We start from the raw sequence: 21,362 nt of genomic DNA, 5'->3' as shown, positions 1-21,362 counted from the left end.
CTGCCTCTTCTCGAAACGAGAAAGCGAGACATCCGCCGCTGGTCGGGTAGAGCTTCACAGTGTCCACGGAGGGTCTCAGCAATATCCCAAGGAATCACATGCCGTGTGCGAATGGCACATCCCCGCAAAAGTATGAACATCCTCACACAAAAAGGTGCGATCTGATGTCCTCTCCCAGTCAGAAAGCATGCGTATTGTTCTGCGCGAAAGACCCATTGGTATGTTGGGCGATCGGAGAACTGTGCCAACTTACAGGCGTATCTCATGCCCAGTATCTTTCTCCCAGTGGGCAAATGGGGCTCGTGGGCCTTGACATCGAGGCCCGCTGTCGGAGAGGTCCCAAATGCGCCTGCCGTGATCCGTGAGGCAGTGTGATGTATCGTGTTCAAGGAGCGCTCTACTGACTGACAAGCCCCCTTATAAACAAAAGAAGCATAGTCAAGCTTGGATCTGATATGAAAGTGACGGAAGAGCAAGAGCGCTTCCCTGTACGCACGATATGATGTGCACGTGATGCACTTCAGGACACTCAGGGTTTGAAAACATTTGGCTCACAAATCCTTTATATGGTCTTCGTGAGGCACTTTGTAGTTTGTAAGTGTAAGATGCTACGGTGTTTCCTAAAACCACACTGAGAAATGTAAAAATGGTATGTTTCTCTAAAGACCAAGAGAAACGACCACTGACGAGCCTCTCCATTAGCTTCCACAGTGAAGATATAAGTGAGATGGGCCTGAAGTGAAGCGGATCTTTGCCGCTCTTACCTGGCTTTAAAAGGCCACCACAACAGGTTCTCGCCGAAGGTTCGGAAATTCGCTTCATTCTCAAAAACGAATAAAAATGGCCAAAAGACCGTCAAGTACGCAGATGGGTAGATGTCGGATCATATCGTTATCTATCTCGTCAGGATCCTCTGATACACACCAAAGCCTGCCAACAGCAGCCCTTAGTTCCACCATTGTAAATGGTTCGTTGTAGGCAAGCTGCACAGAGGTGGAAACGTCCACTGGACTGGCCTCACAATGCGCCTTTTGACGCGGGAACTGGGGATCAACGTCACCGTCTCCAAAATATTCCGCAAGCGCACGACCGATCTCGTTGGCGACGTCACCAGGGATGTAAAATGTCCCGCCACCAACGTCAAGAACCGGTGGAGGAACCGCGGAAGACTGGCCAGAGACACGTTTAATTTGTGACCTTACTAGCGACACAGAAGTGAAACGATTTAGACGCTCCACGTACTCTTGCCAGAAGACGCGCTTCACCTACCGGATGGTGCGCCGGGCCAAAGCTCTCGCCTTCCTAAATGCGACTAAATTATCGGTTGTGGCGTGGCGGTCAAAGACCCGAAAGGCCCGCCTACGTGCCCGGATAACAGCTCGGCACTCGTCGGTCCACCACGCTACCGGGGTGCGACGAGGAGCCCCAGATGTCTTTGGAATGCTTGCGTTCGCTGCGCGTAAAAAAACGCGGATATGACGTATTCGATCGAGTAGTTTGCACCATCCACGGCCTGTGCACCAAAGTTCATCTCTAGCTGAGACTCACTCCAGTCTGCTTTTTTTAAGATTCCACCGTCGTGGTCGAGGGCTGCGGACCGCTCCGTCACAGTACTCCAACCACACTGGGAAGTGGTCGCTTCCCATAGGGTCGTCGGCTATAGTCTAGTATAGGTATATAGTAAAAAGCTGCGCGAGCTGCGGACTCACCAGGCTTGGGTCCAAAACCGACGTCTGACCTGGCGGTAACGTAAAATGCGTCCGAGATCCCGTATTCAAAACACGGAGCGACTCCTCGTGAATAAATTGTTCTACAGTACGCCCCCGCGCGCTGCTGTCATCACAACCCCAAACGGTATAGTGTGCGTTATAATCTCCCAAGATAACCAAAGGAGGAGGGAGCTCTGCCATCAACTGTCTGAGTCCCAAGAAAACCAAAGACGGAGGGTGCCCTGCCACCAATTGCCCGAGCCCCAAGATAATCAAAGGCGGAGGGAACTCTGCGATCAACTGCCTGAGCTGCATCAATGGAAAGCTGAGCCTAGATGGCAAATACACTGAGCAAAGGGCTACGAGGCGATCTCTGTTGCTCAGGCACACTGACGCTCTGCCAACAGTACACCACCGTGCGCCACAGTGTTTGCCAGCACATTTTGTTCTAAATATTGAGTAGCCTTTCATGGTGTGGTGAGAATCCGGCGCAGGCTTCGCCTCCTGGAGGCAGACAGCAACCGGACAATGGTGACTAAGCACAGCGTGTAAATCCTGGGCACTGGTTCGTCCCACTTCCGCAGAACTCGAACGACCTTCATTCAAGAGTGACTGAAACTTCAGTGTGGATTATAAATAAACGGTTTAAGAACGGAAAAACATATGCATTTATCACTGAGCTGGTGCCACGCTACGATTAACTCACCAAACGTTATGTTTCATGTTGTTTTCCACCACAGCTGGTGCCCAGCACATCGATGGAAGCTGTGTCTCTCGCCCCATCGCTTCCGATGAAGGCAAGTAAGGATAAGGCAGAGGGAGCTCCAAATGAACAGAGTCCGCACTGCTACGGCTCTTGGCTCGCCGCCCACTGCCGAGGAGGTAGCGTATGGTGGTGCCTCCTCGGGGCGAAAGCGGGCTGCACACCGCGAGCCGGTAGGCGGCGCCACCGGCGGCTCGGACTGACCTGCCAGGCAGGTGATCATGTCGCGGTCGGCGAAATTGGCCGCCCAGTGCAGCGGCGTGTTGCGACTGAGAGGGCTGTCCCAGGCGTTAATGCCCAGACCGGCGGCCAGCAGCTGGCACACACGGCCCTCACTGGCGGGAGGCGAGACGCGAGGTCACACACAGCACCTGCCAGTACAGGGTGCCAGTACAGGGCAATACAAGGTCACAAACGGCACCTACTACCGGTAGATGGAAACACGAGATAACACATGGTACTAATGCCAGTAAAGGGGCACATGAGATCAGCACCCACTGTGGGTTGACGGAGACATGGGGTCACACAAGGCACCTTGGCTTCTGGCAGAGGAAGACCCGGTGTCACATGCAGCTCTCACTGTTGGGTGAGATACGAGGTCACCCCACAGTGGGAATGGCGAGTTTGAGATTATCAATCCACTCTCTGTCCATTCCTCACCTAGACCGTGCCCCCCCCCCCCCCCCCACTCGTCCATCCTTCACCTGGACTTCGTGGCGGCATGCCCCCCCCCCCCCCCCCAGTGCCCGTCCCTCACGTTCACTGAGCGGAGAAACCCCTCTCCTAACCAGCTCTTCCCTCAGGCCCTTTCGCTCCCGTCCCTCACTTGGACTGGGCGGTGGCCTTGAACAGCTCGTCGGTGTACACGCTGCGCATGGTGTCAGAGGCGCTGAGGTGGACGGCTGTGTCGCCGTCGGCGTTCTGCACGCCCGGGTCGGCGCCGGCATACAGCAGCGCGCGCACCACGTCCGGCCGGCCCAGCCGCGTGGCCATGTGCAGCAGCGTGCCCTCCGGCGTCCACAGGCCGGACAGCACGCGGTCCTTGGTCACGTGCTCGGCGTCGGCCTGCTCGCCTGCCGAGGCGAGCTCGCCGTCAGCGGATGAGTTAGGGGTGAGGTCTGCTGTGGCGGGACTCTCCCGCTCGTTGACGTCACAACACGGCGGGACAGTTGGCCCACGATCAGCTGACAGCGTATCAAGCTCGCGCGCCACTGGGCCTTCACGACGCACTCATCTGCTGAACCTATATGGCGTCGCCGCCTCTCACCCTGGTGGAAACGGTAGACACCGTGGGCATCGAGCCCTGCACCTCTGGTTTCCCGGGGACATGACATAACCACCTCACTGCCGTTACCTCACAAATCAAGCTTGGTAGCCTTAATTGTTTAAGATAGCTGAAAGAAATATGTCCGTTTTAATCCCCTTTTTAATCCTAACATTTCCCTCTTGGATCTCAACTTTTGAGCCTATTCACCACAAATACTGCGGAGGCTCACACAAACCTGAAGAACATGGCCTTGGTCTGAAAACATTTTCCTTCAGAACAAATTTGTTAGACAAAGCATCATTTTCACAATCTGGTTACTCTGAATCATTATTTATATAACTGTAGATTTAAGTCAGTGCACAGCTGGTTGCCGCATAGTCCTCTGCTCTCTGCTTACCCCCCCCCCCCCCCCCACCCTCTTACTTTTCAAAGAAGCAATATCTGTAAATCAAGCTTTGCAAATTGCTAGCAATAATTTGATATATGCTCAAATTTAAAAGGCATAATTGTTTTTGTCCATGTATTATGATACTCGCTTTCTTACTCATCAGACCTCATTTAAAGATGATCTGATAGGTGGATGAATATCAAAGGATGGAAATGATGTTTGAAAGATGTGATGGAAACAGCTGATTCAAACCACAAAACAGCCAATTCAGTAACTTTAACAAGAGAACAACCAATGTGATACCAGAAGTGCGGGCAGGGGAGGGCACAGGGGCACGTGCTCCCTCCCTTTCGTAGGTCCTCCCCGAGGGGCCCTTCAACCTCTCGGAACCTACGATAAAGGGCTCAAAAAACCAGCGAGAGGCCTCATTCAGGGCCCCGGCTCACGGGGCCGGCCAGGCACTTAAATGCCAGCCAGAGGGCTCTGCGCGCTGATCAGGGGCCCACTGAGTTAATAAGGGCCTACATTTCGGTCAGCCGCCACCAGTAACGCACAGTCGGCTCTGTGGCGGCACGCGCCTAAGCGCCCATTTCCCAAGCAGGGACAAAGCCGGAGCCAACGATTTACATTGTTCGGGGCCCAAAGTGCCTCACAGGGGCTCTGTGTTGTCAAGGTGCCTCGAGTCCGTTAAAGGCCATGTTGCTCGGGCCCGGTTTGACGGTCAGGGTCCGATTCAAGGGTTTAAGGGCATAAAGGGCTGGTCGGAGTCTTCTTCAGGAACCCAGACCTGCGAAGACGGACCCTCAAACAACGGGCGCAGATCGGGGACGCCCTGAGTCGACATGGGCCTATATGTCGGTCAGGTACCACCGTACCACATAGTCCGCTCCGTGTCGGAATGGGCCTGAGGACTCACTTCCCAATCCGCTATAAACCCGGAGCCAGTGATTTACTCAGGTCGGGGGGCTTGTATCTGTCAGGGGCTCCACAGTGCCTAACAGAGGGTCCTGTGCTCGCAAGGGAACAGGGCCAACCAAGGTTAGTGTTTGATGAAGCCCGAAGAGGGGTCCGGGCGGCACACCGGAACCGACTATCAAAGGCCCGGTTGAAGAGCATCCGGAACCGACTATCAAAGGCCCGGTTGAAGAGCATAAGGGCTCGAAGGACCAGTTGCATGTCACATAAAGAATCGCAAACCGTAGGGTCGTGACCTGACATATCAGCCAGAGGTCCTCTTGCATCGTTTCAGGAACCCCTGAGACAATGCAGGTTAAGTTGGTCAGAGACCACGAACATTGAAAAGGCGGCTCCATGTCCGTCTGAGCCCTTAGGACCTATTTCCCAAACGGAGACGAGGCCGGGACCCGCGATTTGCAATATTTGGGGTCCCGGACACAATGAGGTTAGGTCCCTGACAGTGATGTGTCGGTTGGGAGCCACAGTTCCGAACAGGGGTCCTGTGGCGGCAAGTGGCCCCGAGTCGGAGCGGTGTTTGAGGGCCCCTTCGGGCCCTTCAATGGGATATCGAGACCAAAGATCGAGGGCCCGATGGGATGGATGAAAAGTCCGAAGGGCTGGCTGTAGGCTACATTAGGAATCCCCGCCCATAGGGCCGTGATCTCAAACGTCAGTAAGATGATCTCTTGATAGGGACCCCTGAGAAAAAACGTTCCTCTTTTTCGGCTAAAGATCACGAGCAACGAACAGTCGGCCACGTGTTGGTCTGAGCTCTGGGGGCCAATTTCCCAAGCAGGGACCAGGCCGGGCCCGCAATTTACATTGGAAGACCTATTGTGTCGTTCAGGGTCCCACAGTGCCTAACAGGGCATTCTGTGTCAATACGGGGCCTCGAATTGGTCAGGGAAAGATCTGTTCAACAGGGATGGGGACGAGAGACTGAATGGCAAAGGGTCTCTTGCGTTGGTCCAGGCCCTCTGACAACTGAAGGACACAAGAATCTGTGATGAGTGCTCACACTGAGTTAATAGAAGAGTCCTTTGCCGGTCAGGGCCCCCAGTGCCGAATGGTGGGCCCTCCATCCCTTTTCCAGCATGGGCCCATTAAGCTCAACTGGAATTTATGTGCCAATTATTTGACCACCTGCGTGAGCGAGGATGTTGTTGCGTTAATGACGCCTCACGCGTCAATCCCGGGTCAACTACGCGGGCCAGAAGGTCTCCTGCTTCAGGGACCGGACCAACGAAACATGATATATCCCTCCAAGGGGCTTCGCATCGGCCAGGGCATATCGCCCCATGTTGATGACGACCCGAAAACACACCGCGGTGGGACTGAATGGCCCTTCACTTCTTGATTGAGAATGGGATGGGACACGACAACAACTGATGGACCACACCGACATTTTACAGATGGGCAATGATAAAGGATGCCTTCAAATTTGGGAGAATATATTAATCAACAAACTCTCCCAAGCCCTTAACAAACAAATTCTTGTACAACTCTTGAGCTATAAGTTGGTGCATGGTGAGCACTATTGATGTGATTGTTGCAATAGTGTTTTCATTGTGTCTTGTACTGTTCCCATTGTGAGTGTATTTTATATGTATCAAAGTGAAAATAGGATTATGTCTTACTTCAATTGGCCATGCTTCATTTGTGTTCTTGATACCAAAAGATGTTTTCCAAGAGTGCAGAATTTGTATCCTTTAAAGCTCAAAACTTATTTCTGGTGCCATTTAGTCTTCTCCCACAATGAGACCTCTGACAATGAGATAAGATCTCAAAATATTAAACTGTACCAGACTTGCCAATGCTGAATTAGCACTTACTTTTCTATTGAGCATGCATAAAGCAAAGGATTCTGCCCATATTTTCCAACATATTTATATAAATATATTAGCATACATGTATATATATATATATATATATATATATATATATATATATATATATTCATAGATGCCCTCAATACCAAATGGGTTGCATGCAGCAGATTTGGGGGCCCTTTTACTATTAGGGGGCCCTTTAACAATCCTGTGCCCCCTTGCCAAGGCTCTGGCTGCACCCCTGTGGCACCACCAATCTGTTACATGCAGGTTCTTCTTGTATGTGCAGAATTTCTATCAAGGCAAACATTCAACTTGTCTGACATTTGTTGGACAAAAAAGAGGGCATGCATATCATCTAGCACATCAAACACATTAAAAAACACATGCTTAGGAATAGCCAAACTGACAGATGACTTGCAATCCTGATTTTGTATTGCCTTCACTATGTTACCATCTTCAAGTAGGAGGACATTAAACCAATAGTTACAGAAGACAGGTTACTGAAGAACAGGCTACGGCAATCCGTCAACAAATAACTGCCCGACAGTATGTTAGAAATGCCCAAACATGATAACCCCAAAAAATGAAAAATATGAAACAATACATGCTATACCATCTCTTGTACATACAGCAATCAATGTTGCGCAGCCTGCTTAACTACCTGTATATCAGTATCTATGCCTGTAAACAGCCACTTGTACATGGTCAGGTTGTTTATGGGTACTGATATGCATACACTGGTGATAAACAGGAGTGTGGTTTGACAAAATGAGATGGGGGTTACCTGTGAAATATGACCCAACATGTCCCCAAAATATGCCAACATAAAGTTTTTCCAGATTTGGACCACTTTCTTCAAAGATCTGGGAGGAACTGGAGGCCAATTTGTGGAGATGAAGTCTCCCCCTTCCCCCCACAACTGAATAGGAAGCTACATTCCCAGTCATGAGTGCAGCTTACATTGTTCACAGGCCTCAATCAAAGTTCGCAGGATATCTGTTCTTCCTGCCTCAATAGCAGCACGGATGTTAGCAATAGCTTCTTCAAGCATTTTGAGTAGGGCTCAGCTTCTTATAATCTCTTCACTACGACACCTAAGCCTTGTAGAAATTGCAACCTCGCATAAATATTAATCAGAATGAGAACAACCCAGATGTTTCAGCCCCCAATTTCAAGGTGAGTGATGTGAAAATAAAACTCAACACAATGAGCCCTGAATTGCTCTTAAAATTTGTGGCCCTTGAGAGCTGAATGCCGGGCTAGGCGCCCGGAGAGAGACGAGTCCTGAGGACGTGCCCGGATTTGCGTTAATTCCAGGTGACCCGTCTGAATGCATAAATAGTGACGAGTTAGAGGCAAACTTCCATTGACGTAAACAAAAAACGGTGCAATGGTATTCGTTATAAACACGTCCTCGAGAATATTTAGTACGGATCTTGTTAAGGGGGAAGTATTTGTAGTAACCATTGTACTAAAAGTGGCGGCATTGGTTCGTCATATTTCACCACATTTCCGGCGCACAAGCGACGTATTGAATACGCGTTTCTATATCCCAGGTTAGACTGTACCTGACCGCCTTACACCGCCTGTAGCTAACCAAAGGGCCGGTGCGCGCAACACCATGTCGGATCTCCTAGGCGAGATGCAGCAGTCCATTCTTCAAGATCTGGACGATCACCCTAAGCATGACCCGACATGGGACAGGGCGCTGTCGGCATTCATGACTGGTGCCCCGCACAGTACGCAGGACTACGTCGAGCAAAATTGAGCGCTGGGTCGCGGAACATGTCAAGTTGAGGTCATGGAACGGAAAGTTGGGTAGCTAAACAATCAACAAACCATAGAAATGTTCTTATGCAGACTGTTTTCTCTCAGTTCAGTGTTATGATCATTTTTGTATTGCATTTTCATGTGCACATTTGCATTGCATGTTCATCAGATGTCTTGTCATGGAAACATTCTGGCCTCTCAGTAAATGCCTATGGCTACAAGCTGAGGGTTAGTCGGGCTTTACTATCTGAGGTCTTTCTAGTCGTTCCAAATACAGAGTTTAAAGTGGTGGCACACATTTAAGGATAAATGTGCTTGGGGATGTGTGCAAGATATCTGGTGTGTGCATGCATTGAAGGATAAAGGTGGTGCGCATTGGAACTTACAATGTTTGTCTTGGGGCACCCAGCCGCTTCCTGCATGCCTGCACTGGGTGCCGGCTCGGCTCGGCTGCTGCTGTGCGTAGGGCTGGAAAGGAGTCCGATTTAATGTTGCCCAGTCTTTGTTTTCGTTGTGGCTATAGAAGCAGGGGTGACTTGATACGATGATATGTGACGATGATGTGTTGTATTTGGTGGTTTATGACGACCATGTGTTCGCCTGCGGACGGGAAACTGTACGCTGTGCTTGGTGCAGTCTCCTTTTTGGCCGCATAAATCGCTTGGATAGCCTGTGAGTGTTGTTTTATTGTGTCTGTGAGAAGCCCTTTGGACGGAATGTGTTATGTCTGGTTTGGGCGGAATGCATCCAAACTGTCGTCGTTTCGTGTCTGCTAAGGTGTGTTCTATCGATCTGAATACACTTGCATGACATGACATGACATGACATGAAGCTGATGAGCCCGTTCATATCACCGTCCACAAAACACGTCGTCGAGTGTTTAGCCGGGATTATTGTACGAGGACCACTATGCCATTGCCATAAGAAGGCAATGACGTCCGGTGCTTTGCACCATCTCGTTTCAAGGCTATGCCATTATATGAGTACCGAGTATAGTGCGCGAGTAGTAGTATCTAGACCGAACGGTAGATGGCAGAGCGCCTCGCGGAGTAAAACAAATAGTCTAGTTCCGACCGCCGACTCGTGTGGACCTTCGCAGAGACAGTCTCGAACAGCCATTAAAAGAGTACAGCAGACGGGATTTCAAGAAATGATAGGAGGTGTCAGTTGACGTAGTGCGAGACCTGTCTGCTCCAATTCGTATCCCGTGCATTGGGTTTTCTCGTGGGATCATCTGGGGTTCCGGTTCTACGCCGTTCTCCATACAAGTTACGACATGGAATAAACTAGCAATGTAGGCATCTGTATAATTAACATGCTTTAAATCCCGTTGCTTTCAGAACGGATATACAGGAACGTTTGCAATGACTAATAATTTTTAATGGTTATGGATTCTCGTCAGAGCTCTAGTTTTGCCGACTTTGTTGAGGAAAGCATTGAACACAGGACTGATTGGCCTGGGGTGCGGTAAACATCATGAGATTTGAATGTACTAAATGAACGCGACTGAGTCTAGTTCTGGGTATAAATGCCCGTTCCCTCCATTGTTACATTACATGCCCATTCTCTCCTTATGTGGGTGCCTTAGTTACATTTATGAGTACATTTCGGTTCCTATGCCTTTATGCTTTCCTTTGGTATCTGAGGACTGAGTGGCAAAAGGGATTCAGAAATTGGAAATGAGATCGAATATATTGCATCGTCCAAAATTCCTCACGGAGACCTGCAATCCGCGGGATTTTCATCAGTATAACGTGCTATTTTGTAGGGATACACGTCTTTACGGCAGAGTAAGGTGGTGGTGGGAGAAAGAGAAGGGGCGGGTTGTAAGACCGTTCGCTCAGCTGGGATTTGTCCGCGGCCCGGGAAATCGAGGCCCTCAACGAAATGCGATCTTAAGCCCCTGGACCACGTGGCGATCTTATGACCATTGGACGGCTCTGTTGACGTCCGAACTACTTACAAAAAAGAATGCATGGCAGTGATAGAAAGACGCAAACACAAAATATTTGGGAAGTTTCGCTGCGTTTCTATCGCTTTCATTCAATGTGTGCCCAACAATGCAAGTTTTAGTGGCCTCAGCTTTCCTGCTCCAAAAACTTGCTTCTCGTTGTTCTTGTGAGCTAGTTATTGAGCTATAGCAAATATAAATGTGTATGCAAAATTATATTATAAATATATTTATCTCCACCTCTGGTATTTGGCAAGATAAAATATTGTGCCAGAACATCAATAGCTGGGCCATTTCGGTCAGCGCTATTTCTAACACAGCTGACAAGGGTTGCTAGGATACGCATGTACGAAAAAATATATGTGCGCGGGGCAGAGCTTGCAATTTAACGCAAAGTAACCCATCCCGCCTCGGATGGCTGGACCGGGAGGTAGGCCATCTAGCGCTCCAGCCAACTGAGCCAACTGGACGGACGGAAGGAAAAATTTGCAGAATTTTATGACTTTTGAGTTGACCTAGGGTCGCCGAATTTTCAGCCAAAAGTGGAAACCAGATATGATAAATGCAATAGTTCGGGTTTCACAGCAATTGGTGCAGTGGGCCCTGGTAATGACGTCATCGTCAGCTGATTAGTCAGTTCTCATTACACTTGTCCTACTCATTTTATACCCAAGCCTTGCCCAAGCCTGCCTGAGCTCGCGGCCTTTCCCCGCAGAGCGTTGTCGGCCGCACGGTGAGGGGCGGGGAGGGATTGGCATATGCAAAGGGTTCCGCAAGTGCAATAATTGTATTATTTCGGTTTTGTAATTGAATGTGGTTTGAATAAATATTGGACTACCTTCAGTGTGCATTGGTCCAAAAAGTACTGTGGAGTGCTGGTGGGTGAGAGGGGCGGGGGGTGTCACGGTTAGGTGGTATCCCGCAACAGTGTTATTTTGTTAGTTAGCAACAACATCTGCTTGTCAGTGAGTTAAGGATAAATTGTGTGTGGTAATTGGATAAATTGATGTTTGCATTTACTTTGTAGGCAACAACATGGTTTATTTCACATCTGATTTGATGTCATCGTATTTCAATTATTTTATTGGCAGCTCGCCAATGAAGAAAGTTAAACTGATGAAGTATAATTGGTTTTGATGAAGAATTATCCAAGCCTTTTGGGTGAAAAGGCTTGCATACCTTTTGAAATTCTGAAAAGGATGTTTGGGTTTTGAATGCTAATTGTGTTTATATATATATATATATGTATGTATATATATATATATATATATATAGTGGATGAAACAGGAAAGTTACACCATGTTCAAGCTTCCTTTGCTTAGCAAGATGTGGTCTATCCTGGTATTTTTATTTCTATTTGTGACTGCTTGACATGAATGTTTAGGGCCATGGACAGCACCATGTTGCCTGCTGCAAATTGCCTAGTAAATTTTATGATTGTGATGTCAAAACACAACAGTTGTAATATGACATGTTTACCCATATGTCTGTGATGTGAGATATTTTAGATATATGTTCATTGGATTGAAGCCATTGTCAATGCTCAGCAATGGCCCAATGTTATGCTAGTGTTATCTCCAGACTGGCATTTCTTATTGAATTTGTCTGTCCATTTCTTTTGGTGATGCACACACTGTTATTTTTCAATAACTTAAGCCTTGTTAATGCCTTCCAGGTCATCAGCACAATGGGACAGAGGGTATCACGTGAAGACTTTGAATGGTCATACACGGAGGAGCCTCATGCCACAAGAAGGAAGGAAATTCTAAGTGAGTGCAAAAGATTAGAGAACCGGTTGCAGAGTCACTGGGAATGTGTGCTGACTCCATGTCTGCTCAGAATGAATGACAGGTAAGTTTCTGTGTGCTGTAGCTGGATGATGTCACCTCGATTGATTGTGGTAGGCAAGTCAATGTGCTATGTTTTTGGTATGCGGAATGCAGTCAGTGGGGGATGGGAAGACCGATTCCCAGATGACCTTCTGCTCTGAATACTTATGCTTGAAGAGTTACCCCTGGAACACCTACTCCCCAACGCCTATGCTCAGGAAGATTTCCACTCAAGATTTGCACTTGTAAGACCTACTGCCCTGAAGACCTGCTATAAACACCTATGCTGGAAGACCTATGCACAAAGGCTTCTTAATCTTGCATACGTGCTGGCGTAAGACCCCTACCCCTCTTTTACCTCTCTTTTACCCCGCTTTCTTTCTAAGATGTACTCTTCTTCTCAACGATCGGTGGTCTCCGGTTTCAGCCATATGCCATGAATAATGCATGGCTGTCATCAAACAAGCACCAATCGGCCCCCTCCCCTCGGGCCTCTGCTTCCATAATCTGAACCAACCCGGCCGTGACGCATTATATCTGCATACTCGGATCGGCGCACCCAACCCGTGCAGTCGTGCATTAGGTACGCCGAATGCGAAGGCGGGCTTATGTTGGAATTGGTCTGAAATGTGGTGTTTGTGCTTCATTGGTCAGAAATGAATTAATGGCCCCTTGAGCGAAATCGCGGGCTGATGATCGGGGTTTTAGCGCACGCCAACGGCGATGGTCATTTTGCACCCAGATATTTCTCCAGCAAAACCCTGATATCATATGTCAGAGATGCATGCAGATGTAACAGCATATCAAGGTATGCTCGGACTCGATAAACGGACACCGCCAGGAGATATTCACGGGGCAGGTCCTCCGAGCGTATGTCTTCCGAGCGTTCTTGTCCATAGCAGTAGTTCTTCCGAGCGTACGTCTTCCGGGCGTAGATATTGGGGTCTAGGTATTCACCATGGTAATAGATGCTGGGTACGAAGCCCGGTACGTAGGTGTAGTATGATTCTAGAAGTCTACATTTAGAAATCTGCGTATGATTTAGAAAGCTACCTATGTATATATATATATATATATATATATATATATATATATATATATAATATATAATATGTAGATGTGTGTAGAAATCTATTGAAATATATAGAAGTGTAGAAAACCACGTAGTGCAATTGTGTGATAGCGCTTGAGTTTCCAATAAATTGTTGGCGCCCTGTAACTGAAGCTGGCATGCCCAGTGTATTTGAATTACGATTCGGATACTAAATACGCAACAACACCCAGCACTTGCGCAGGACAGATATAGCCCCCGACCTTAACCGGCCGTCTCTAGCTGTAGTCTGCGGCCGCTCCGGTCCGCACACGCGACCTCGGCCAGGTCACGGACAATGGCCCGGAGGCATAAACACAGCCGGCCGCGCCGGCTAACGGCTGGCTAGGCCGCTCCCGCACGACACACCCAGTAAGCATATTCCGAGTTTAAGGGGGGTGCCCCTCATTTATAGCGAGATTTGAGCTGATATAGCCATTTGGAAGATCATCCAATGCAGGTTACAGCTACGCTCTTTGTAAGACCCAAAACCATGTTGTTGCTGAGCTTAGCATCTACAAACCTGTGCACACTGTTTCGTGCAGACGGTTTGAGGCCATCCGGGTTTGCGTGACGGCATAGAAACGTCACGCGGTTACCACCACCCCAGTGGCCATGTAGTGCTCAAGGTCAACAAAAATATGATCACCGAGTTATTCATGGCTGACGGAATCCTAGTCAGCACGATTCGTGGCATCAACGAAGACCAGTCGGCTTTCAACCAGTTGAATACGTGGAGTGCAAATTTCAAACACGAACCACGTTTTGTGCTGCGCAATGCGGAAATGTGGTCAGTGGCAATAATTATTGACAGAAACAAGGCTGGAAATCGAACGACCTAAAGGGAATGTTTCACATTTATATGAGGTTTTGAACTGAAATAGCCATCTTGAAGACCTTTTGGTGCTGTTCACGATCCTACCATTCGTAAGACCCAAGCCTCTAGTTTCCGAGCTACGCGCTCGGAAAATGGGGAAGGGCATGTCGACGAGATTTTTTAAAAGTTACCTTGGCATTCATGACGTAATAACGTCATTCAAATGCTACCATTACATAAGCTACGCGGCGATGAAGGCCAAGAAAAGCACAATTGTCGAGGCGTTCACATCTGGTGTTCGTGAGTGGGTTTCCTGATATAACGGCCGTCAATTGGCTCTCAATCAATGTTGTGCAAGGGACCATGACGTAATCAAACCATGTCGCATTGAGGAGCATGTTTACTTAAGAGAGATTGTTGTGTCTAGAGCAGTCTTTCCCACTTAAAAAGAACATTAATTGTTTTGAATGAGCTTGTTTTATCATATCTGATGTTTGCTTCCATATCCTTAGATTTGACACATTCCCTTTAAAGGGAATGTTCCACATGGCAGTATGAAGGCAAGCATCAGATACGATGAAGTAAGCTCACTTACAAGCTCAGTTGTTGGTCTGTTTGAATGCAACTGACTGCTTAAGACAACAAAATTTCGCTCGCAGTAAATGTGGCCTCAATACGTCATCATTTGATGGCGTAACGAACGTTTGACGATGTCAGAGTTGCTGCCAAACTGGCTGCACGAAATTGCCAACGTAGTGGACAGGCTCACTCACTCACTCACTCACTCACTCACTCACTCACTCACTCACTCACTCACTCACTCACTCACTCACTCACTCACTCACTCACTCACTCACTCACTCACTCACTCACTCACTCACTCACCCACTCACTTTTTGTCTCTTTCGCACTTTCATCCCTTGCTCTCTCACACTCACCTAGAGTTAAAAGTTGACAGCATACGGAGGCCAGTGAACCTTTAAAAGGATGATTAGAAGGGACAGTATTCCACTACATGTTCAGCGCAGTGGTGGGGGTATGGGCCGTAACCATGCTGGCCCCAAGTGTCTCAGAGAGCCTGTAATAGTTCCGGGAGTGCGGCTGACCTCCGTTGGAAGGGGGAGAGCCAGCTTCTAAGAAGAGGCCGCTGTGGTCCTGTCTCCGCCAGCCCAGCTAGGGCGGCAGGCGGGAGTCGGCCGGTGAGGGTGTGGCAGCCGCCGCTGCCGGTCAGTGGTCGGGGAAGAGGCGGCCTCTCGGCGCCGTCATAGCCCGATACAGTGCGCTGTTTCGTGACTCCTTATCTGCGGGCCACTCAGATTGTGTACCCAGGTGTGATTCAAGCTCGGGAAATTTGTGGACTTCCCGAGCCGAGCTACGATATCCACCATTGCTCGCTGCTGAGTGCTCAGTGCACGTTTGTTGAGGTTGATAACCACGAATTCGAAGGAAATCTGGTCGCCGAGGTTCCACACAGTGGTGATGCTTATTCCTGATAGCCCCTCGCTTGCCTGACGATTGTGATTTGCTCATGGCCACACCTGCATGCCGTATTGTGGTTATGAGCCTGCGTCTGATCGCCGCCAGGCCGCCTGTAGCGAGTGCTGGTGGCTTACGACTTTCGTCCCCTGTCCGGTCCCACCGTCGTCTCTCCCCTGACCAGCACCCTCCGTCCGCAGAGAAGCACCCCGAGATCAAGACACTGTTCGGTCGCGATGAGACCATGCCGTTCAAGGTGACGGCCATGGTGGTCTTCCAGCTGGTCAGCATCTACCTGGTCAGCGGCCGGCCGTGGCTGCAGGTGACGCTGCTCGCCTACTGTCTTGGCGGCGTCATCAACCACTCGCTGATGCTGGGTGAGTGACGTCTGCGGCAGCCCGGACCCGCTGGCCGGCCGGGGACGCCGCCGCGAGCTCAGCGGGGGTGGCCGCACCCGGCCGACGACGGGGGCGCCAGCCGCCATTGCTGTCTGGCCTCAGCCCTGTCTGTTGGACCGGCTGCGTGGGCCGATGTGTCCAGCCGTTCGACTCAGCATTGATCCAGTCTGGTCCAGTCTGGTCGGTGTGTGTGCAGAACGAAGCCAGCTTTGCAGCACTGTGATGGTCTGTTTGGCGCCGTGGCTTTGCGTGACCTTTCTGCCGATCGTAGTATGGATTATGTCGGTTTGGCGGAGGCTCCAGAATTGTCGGGTGGTATCTATTGACTATCGCCTTCTGCCGTCACTGGGCTTGTGGTTGGTGTGTCGCACCGGCACAAAGCACAAAGATAATTGGTACTAAATTGTGAATCGACGCGTCCTTCAGTCACTGTTTGAGCACACTCGCCAGAAGTCACTTGGTTTCACTGGCAAGCTCCGGTTCTAAACGACGCGTTTTTGTGACATTTAAAGCGGCGACCCTTATTTCTGATTTGCGCCGCTTTGTGTGGTTACGAAGCGTCCTTCACGAGCGCGTGGACTAATACGAAGCGCCGCTTTACGAGCAGAGGCGCGCTGTCTGTCACATGATGCTGCCTGGCGCCCCGCGCGACCCCTTTTCCCTCCCGGCCACGGACGTGGGCCTGAGGCCGGCGCGTGACGCCGGCCTGAGCCCGGCGCGTGACGTGAGCCTGAGCCCGGCGCGTGACGTCAGCCTGAGCCCGGCGCGTGACGTGGGCCGTGTTCGCTCGCCGGCAGCCATCCACGAGCTGGCGCACAACCTGGCCTTCGGCCACAGCCGGCCACTGGCCAACCGGCTGCTGGGCATCTTCGCCAACCTGCCCATCGGTATCCCGTTCTCCGTGGCCTTTAAGGCCTACCACCTGGAACACCATCGGGTAGGTGCTGTCGGATGACCTGAGCTAGTGACGTCTGTCGGCTGGGTGCCGGGAGCACGCGGGACGGAGTAGGGACGGACGGAGCGTCCGCTCACTCTGGCGAAACTCGGTATTCTCCCTCCAACTCTGGATGTAATGTTGGCACTACCCATGGCGTTGCCGTTGAAGTCAGTTATGTAATGAGAGCAAATATTTGATGAGGTTTCCAACAGGCCAAATGAACAGGAAGCGCTCGGCATCAGCCGTCTACGGGCTGTAACTTTTTCGTCTGCGGATTGTAAGCAAAAAGCTCACCACTTCCATATTGCTCGAGGCGGAAGGTTTGTTCATTCTGGCTTAATAAAAGGATGACATTCTAGAACTGTGTTGGGTGTTACGTTTCGTAAGTTTTCTCGTTCGTTCAGGACGTTGTGTGATTGTCCTCTCACATAGCACGGGATAGGCGCGGCGGCATCGCTTCCCTTGTAGCACCGGGCATTCGCTGTGTGAGTTGGCCTCTGGCACCCATGCGGTGTCACCGGGGAAGGTTCGTCTGATGGTGGCATCTGCTGCCGGCGACAGCAACAGTGCCTCCCGCTCCCCTTCCCCCTTCCGGAGGCTGTCAGTTCCTACCTCCACGTCATATGTAGATCCCGTGTCGGATGAGGCCGCCGTGTCGTGTGCGGAGGCCACTCGGCAGCGCAGCGAGTCAAAGCGCCGACTAGTTATCGGACACAATACGGCATTGTGGAGGATGCTGTAAATGCAGGTGACAATATTTTAACTTTTGCGTAGTGTCGTATACGGCTCACAGTTGCCTGTTTAGCGAAGTAGGTCTCGAGCGGCTCCGGGCCCGGGCCTCGCTCTGAGATCCGCTCCGCTCCGCTTCAGTACCAGGGCGACGAGAAGCTGGACACGGACCTGCCGACGGCGCTGGAGGCGCGGCTCTTCTGCACCACCTTCGGCAAGTTCGTCTGGGTGCTTCTGCAGCCGCTTTTCTACGCTCTGCGGCCCGTCATAACGTACCCGAAGCCTCCGACGCGACTAGAGCTGGCCAACTCGGCCATCCAGATCGGCTTCAACGTGGCCGTCGGCTACTGGCTGGGTGAGTGCGGAGGAGCAGGGCGGGGGCCTGTAGGTGGACCCCGCGCCGCTCGAGCTAGAACGGAGGAGCCGGACGGGGGTCTGTCGGTGGACCTCGCGCCGCTCGAGCCAGAGCGGAGGGGCCGGACGGGGGTTTGTGGCGCCCGACCTCGAGACCAGAGCGGAGAGCCGGACGGGGGTCTGTCGGCGTGTACCCCGCGCCGCTCGAGCCGAAGCGGAGGAGCCGGGCGGGGGGGGGGGTCTGTCGGTGGACCCCGCACCGCTCGAGCCAGAGCGGAGGGGTCGGGCGGGGGTCTGTCGGCGGACCCCGTGACACTCGAGCCAGAGGGGAGGAGCCGGCCGGGGGCCTGTCGGTGTACCCCGCGCCGCTCGAGCCGAAGCGGAGGAGCCGGGCGGGGGGGGGGTCTGTCGGTGGACCCGCACCGCTCGAGCCAGAGCGGAGGGGTCGGGCGGGAGGTCTGTCGGCGGACCCCGTGACACTCGAGCCAGAGGGGAGGAGCCGGCCGGGGTATCTGTCGGTGGACGGAGACGGAGCCGTGGGGCGAAGGCTCTTGCGTCTGTCGGTGCCATATCAGGCAAGCGTTTTTGAATGTTATTTCAGCGACAACAGGACAGTGGATTTTGACAACCTAGTCCTCCATTACCCGCTTATTCAAGCACACCGTCACAGGTGATCTGGTGCCAGGTCCTGACAGCACTATTGGCTGGTTTAGCACGTGATGGCACGCCTCCAGCGGGCTCGGCGTGCGGGACGTCACTGGTGACCATCGCTTGCGACAGGTGCCAAGGCGCTCTTCTACATGCTGGGCGGCTCCCTGATGGCGATGGGCCTGCACCCGGTGGCCGGCCACTTCATCTCGGAGCACTACATGTTCCGCAAGGGCTACGAGACCTACTCCTACTATGGTCCCCTCAACGCCATCACATTCAACGTGGGCTTCCATAACGAGCACCATGACTTCCCGGCCGTGCCGGGGAGTCGCCTGCCTCAGGTGAGGCGGCTGCCACGGACAGCCGACCGCCTCAGGTGAGGCGGCTGCCACGGACAGCCGACTGCCTCAGGTGAGGCGGCTGCCACGGACAGCCGACTGCCTCAGGTGAGGCGGCTGCCACGGACAGCCGACTGCTTCAGGTGAGGTGGCTGCCACGGACAGCCGACTGCCCCAGGTGAGGCGGCTTCCACGGACAGCCGACTGCCTCAGGTGAGGCGGCTGCCACGGACAGCCGACCGCCTCAGGTAAGGCGGCTGCCACGGACAGCCGACTGCCTCAGGTGAGGCGGCTACCGCTAACACTCGACCGCGTCAGGTAAGGCGGCTACCTCTAACAGCCGACTGCGTCAAGTAAGGCGGCTACCGCTAACAGCCGACTGCGTTACGTGAGGCGGCTGCCACAAACAGTCGCCCGCGTCAGGTGAACTGACTGTCCCGGGTCGTGCAGTCGCCCACCTCAGGCGAGAGGACAGCGCAGTGTCGGGGAGCCGACGCCGGGGTGCGTGGACTGGTTCGTGTCGGGACTGGGCAGTCGATATCCGTGGGGCCGCGCCGCCGCATGACCGTCACTGTGCGCGGTCCAGTTCGTGTGCCCGTCTGATCTGGGCTGCTCGAGCGACTGGCGCGCCCGCTACCACCTGTGCGCCTCTGCCACCAGGTGCGAAAGATGGCGCCCGAGTTCTACGACGACCTGCCGCAGCACGATTCGTGGACTCGCGTGCTCTACGACTTCATCACCGACCCGGAGATCGGGCCGTACGCCCGCATCAAGCGCAAACATCGCGCTCTCTAGTGGCGGCCGCCCACTCCGGCGCGGGATCCGCTCCGGCACGGCTTCCGCTGCGACTAGCTAGCCGGCTGCTTTGACGCCTTGCTGCCGTCCGCGCTTCCGGCACTGCGGCAGCCCGGCCGTCGTCGCGTCTCAATGCTCTGGCCAAAGGCACTGCTCTTGTGCGGCGCCGTGTGTCTCGCCTCAAATTCCGGCCCTCGGCTGCCGTGGCGGGCAGCCGGCTGCGGTCCGGACGCGCGCCGACGCTCGAAGTCGCACCAGATGGCGCCACCGCTGCGCTGCGAGGGCGCGTCGCTGTTATTGCCGTGCGAGTGACCGATGCTGGCTGAGCCTTCGCCGCTGCCCTTGTGTTGAGTCGCCGGCCCAGCGGCGGCTGCGTGTGCTGGCTCCGGTGGCGTTTGCTCGATGTGGCCCGCACTGACCGCGCTGAGCACTCGCAGCAGACCGGCACCGCCGCTGCCAGATGACACTTTCAGTGACGGCTTGTGAGCAAGCAGGTTCGCTTAGCGTTAGATACGTGGTATGAGAAACGGGGCGAGACAGTCATTTGCGCTGTGTATACATTATTGGGCGGAAGCCGTTTCGGTGAAGTGTGATTACAATGCGGGTTCGTCGATTACTTCCAAGCAGGAGCAATGACTTCCGAGACTCTAGTACACTTAACAGCTGAACTAGATCCACATTAATAGGTCGGGTGATGTTGTCGAAGACATTTTTTAGACAGATTGACAGGGCATATATCGCTTTATTCCGGACAGGGAGGCAAGCAGGATGTCCCAGATGTCTGTGTACGAAGATCTGCTTAACTGAAGTTGCATCAGGAAAAAGGTGATGAATCAATGCGCTTAAGCAGGTACAACTTATAACCTACATGCCTTGCTGGTATTTTCTGGTTTTCGATTTTGTCCACTTCAGCGATACCTTTGGCTGTTGGTTATGAAGCTGTGCTGCCTTCTGTGCCTGTCGAGGTGGTAAGTCTCACCAACGTCAGATCTGAACCTGTGAAGCTTTATGGAATCAGCGCAATACATGGCTATTTTTGGTCCACTTGGCGGTATGAATTGCGAGTCATGCGGGTGGCATGCTGTGTCTACTGGCCGGTGGCAGCAGGGACGGCCCGGGTGAGGGCGGCTATTCAACAGCGCGCCCGGTGCAAGAGGCGTTGTCTGGCAGCTACTGCTGTCCGGTCCAGAAATGACTCGCGTTCATTGTCCAAAATCCAGTGACAGTACGAATATGAGGGTGCGGAGTGGTAGCTTCAAGCCATGTCTCGGAGTCACGTATATAAATGTAATGTCATTTGGCTATGGTACT

The 21,362-nt window shown here is 52.2% G+C and overlaps 2 protein-coding genes across 4 annotated transcripts in view; one reads left to right on the top strand and one right to left on the bottom strand.

Annotated features, from left to right (window-relative positions):
* The window catches only part of LOC119108088 (ankyrin repeat domain-containing protein 27), a 56,352-nt gene extending 48,127 nt beyond the window's left edge, over nt 1–8,225 (bottom strand). The window contains exons 1-3 of the mRNA XM_037231668.1: nt 7,877–8,225; nt 3,299–3,545; nt 2,677–2,807 (exon numbers count right to left, since the gene is read on the bottom strand). Coding sequence (XP_037087563.1) covers nt 2,677–2,807; nt 3,299–3,545; nt 7,877–7,967 — 469 coding nt within the window. The 5' untranslated portion in view covers nt 7,968–8,225. The remainder of the gene's footprint in view (nt 1–2,676; nt 2,808–3,298; nt 3,546–7,876) is intronic.
* A 3,091-nt stretch (nt 8,226–11,316) lies between these two features.
* On the top strand, nt 11,317–21,095 carry LOC119103214 (sphingolipid delta(4)-desaturase DES1). Of its 3 annotated transcripts, none has more exons than XM_037226660.1 (7): nt 11,317–11,370; nt 12,313–12,406; nt 16,050–16,226; nt 17,045–17,184; nt 18,055–18,268; nt 19,048–19,259; nt 19,917–21,095. In XM_037226660.1, exons 2-7 carry the CDS (start codon nt 12,325–12,327, stop codon nt 20,049–20,051), a joined length of 960 nt encoding a protein of 319 aa, XP_037082555.1. In that variant the 5' UTR covers nt 11,317–11,370; nt 12,313–12,324; the 3' UTR covers nt 20,052–21,095. The 3 variants fall into 3 exon arrangements, with proteins under 3 accessions (XP_037082555.1, XP_037082560.1, XP_037082568.1); XM_037226665.1 differs by lacking the exon at nt 11,317–11,370 and adding an exon at nt 11,377–11,515; XM_037226673.1 differs by lacking the exon at nt 11,317–11,370 and adding an exon at nt 11,582–11,602.
* Nucleotides 21,096–21,362: the final 267 nt, after the last annotated feature.

Source organism: Pollicipes pollicipes, unplaced genomic scaffold (assembly GCF_011947565.3).
Source record: "Pollicipes pollicipes isolate AB1234 unplaced genomic scaffold, Ppol_2.1 Scaffold_2555;HRSCAF=2994_pilon_pilon_pilon, whole genome shotgun sequence".
NCBI lineage: Eukaryota > Metazoa > Arthropoda > Thecostraca > Pollicipedomorpha > Pollicipedidae > Pollicipes > Pollicipes pollicipes.
Note: the sequence above shows the minus strand (reverse complement) of the source record. Positions and strands in the feature narration are given on the sequence as shown.

Coding starts and splice junctions, on each gene's coding strand:
- LOC119103214 (XM_037226660.1), top strand. CDS start 12,325: ATGGGACAGAGGGTATCACGTGAAGACTTTGAATGGTCATACACGGAG. Junction 12,407..16,049: donor AAGAAGGAAGGAAATTCTAA/GTGAGTGCAAAA, acceptor CTCCGTCCGCAG/AGAAGCACCCCGAGATCAAG. Junction 19,260..19,916: donor CGGGGAGTCGCCTGCCTCAG/GTGAGGCGGCTG, acceptor CTCTGCCACCAG/GTGCGAAAGATGGCGCCCGA.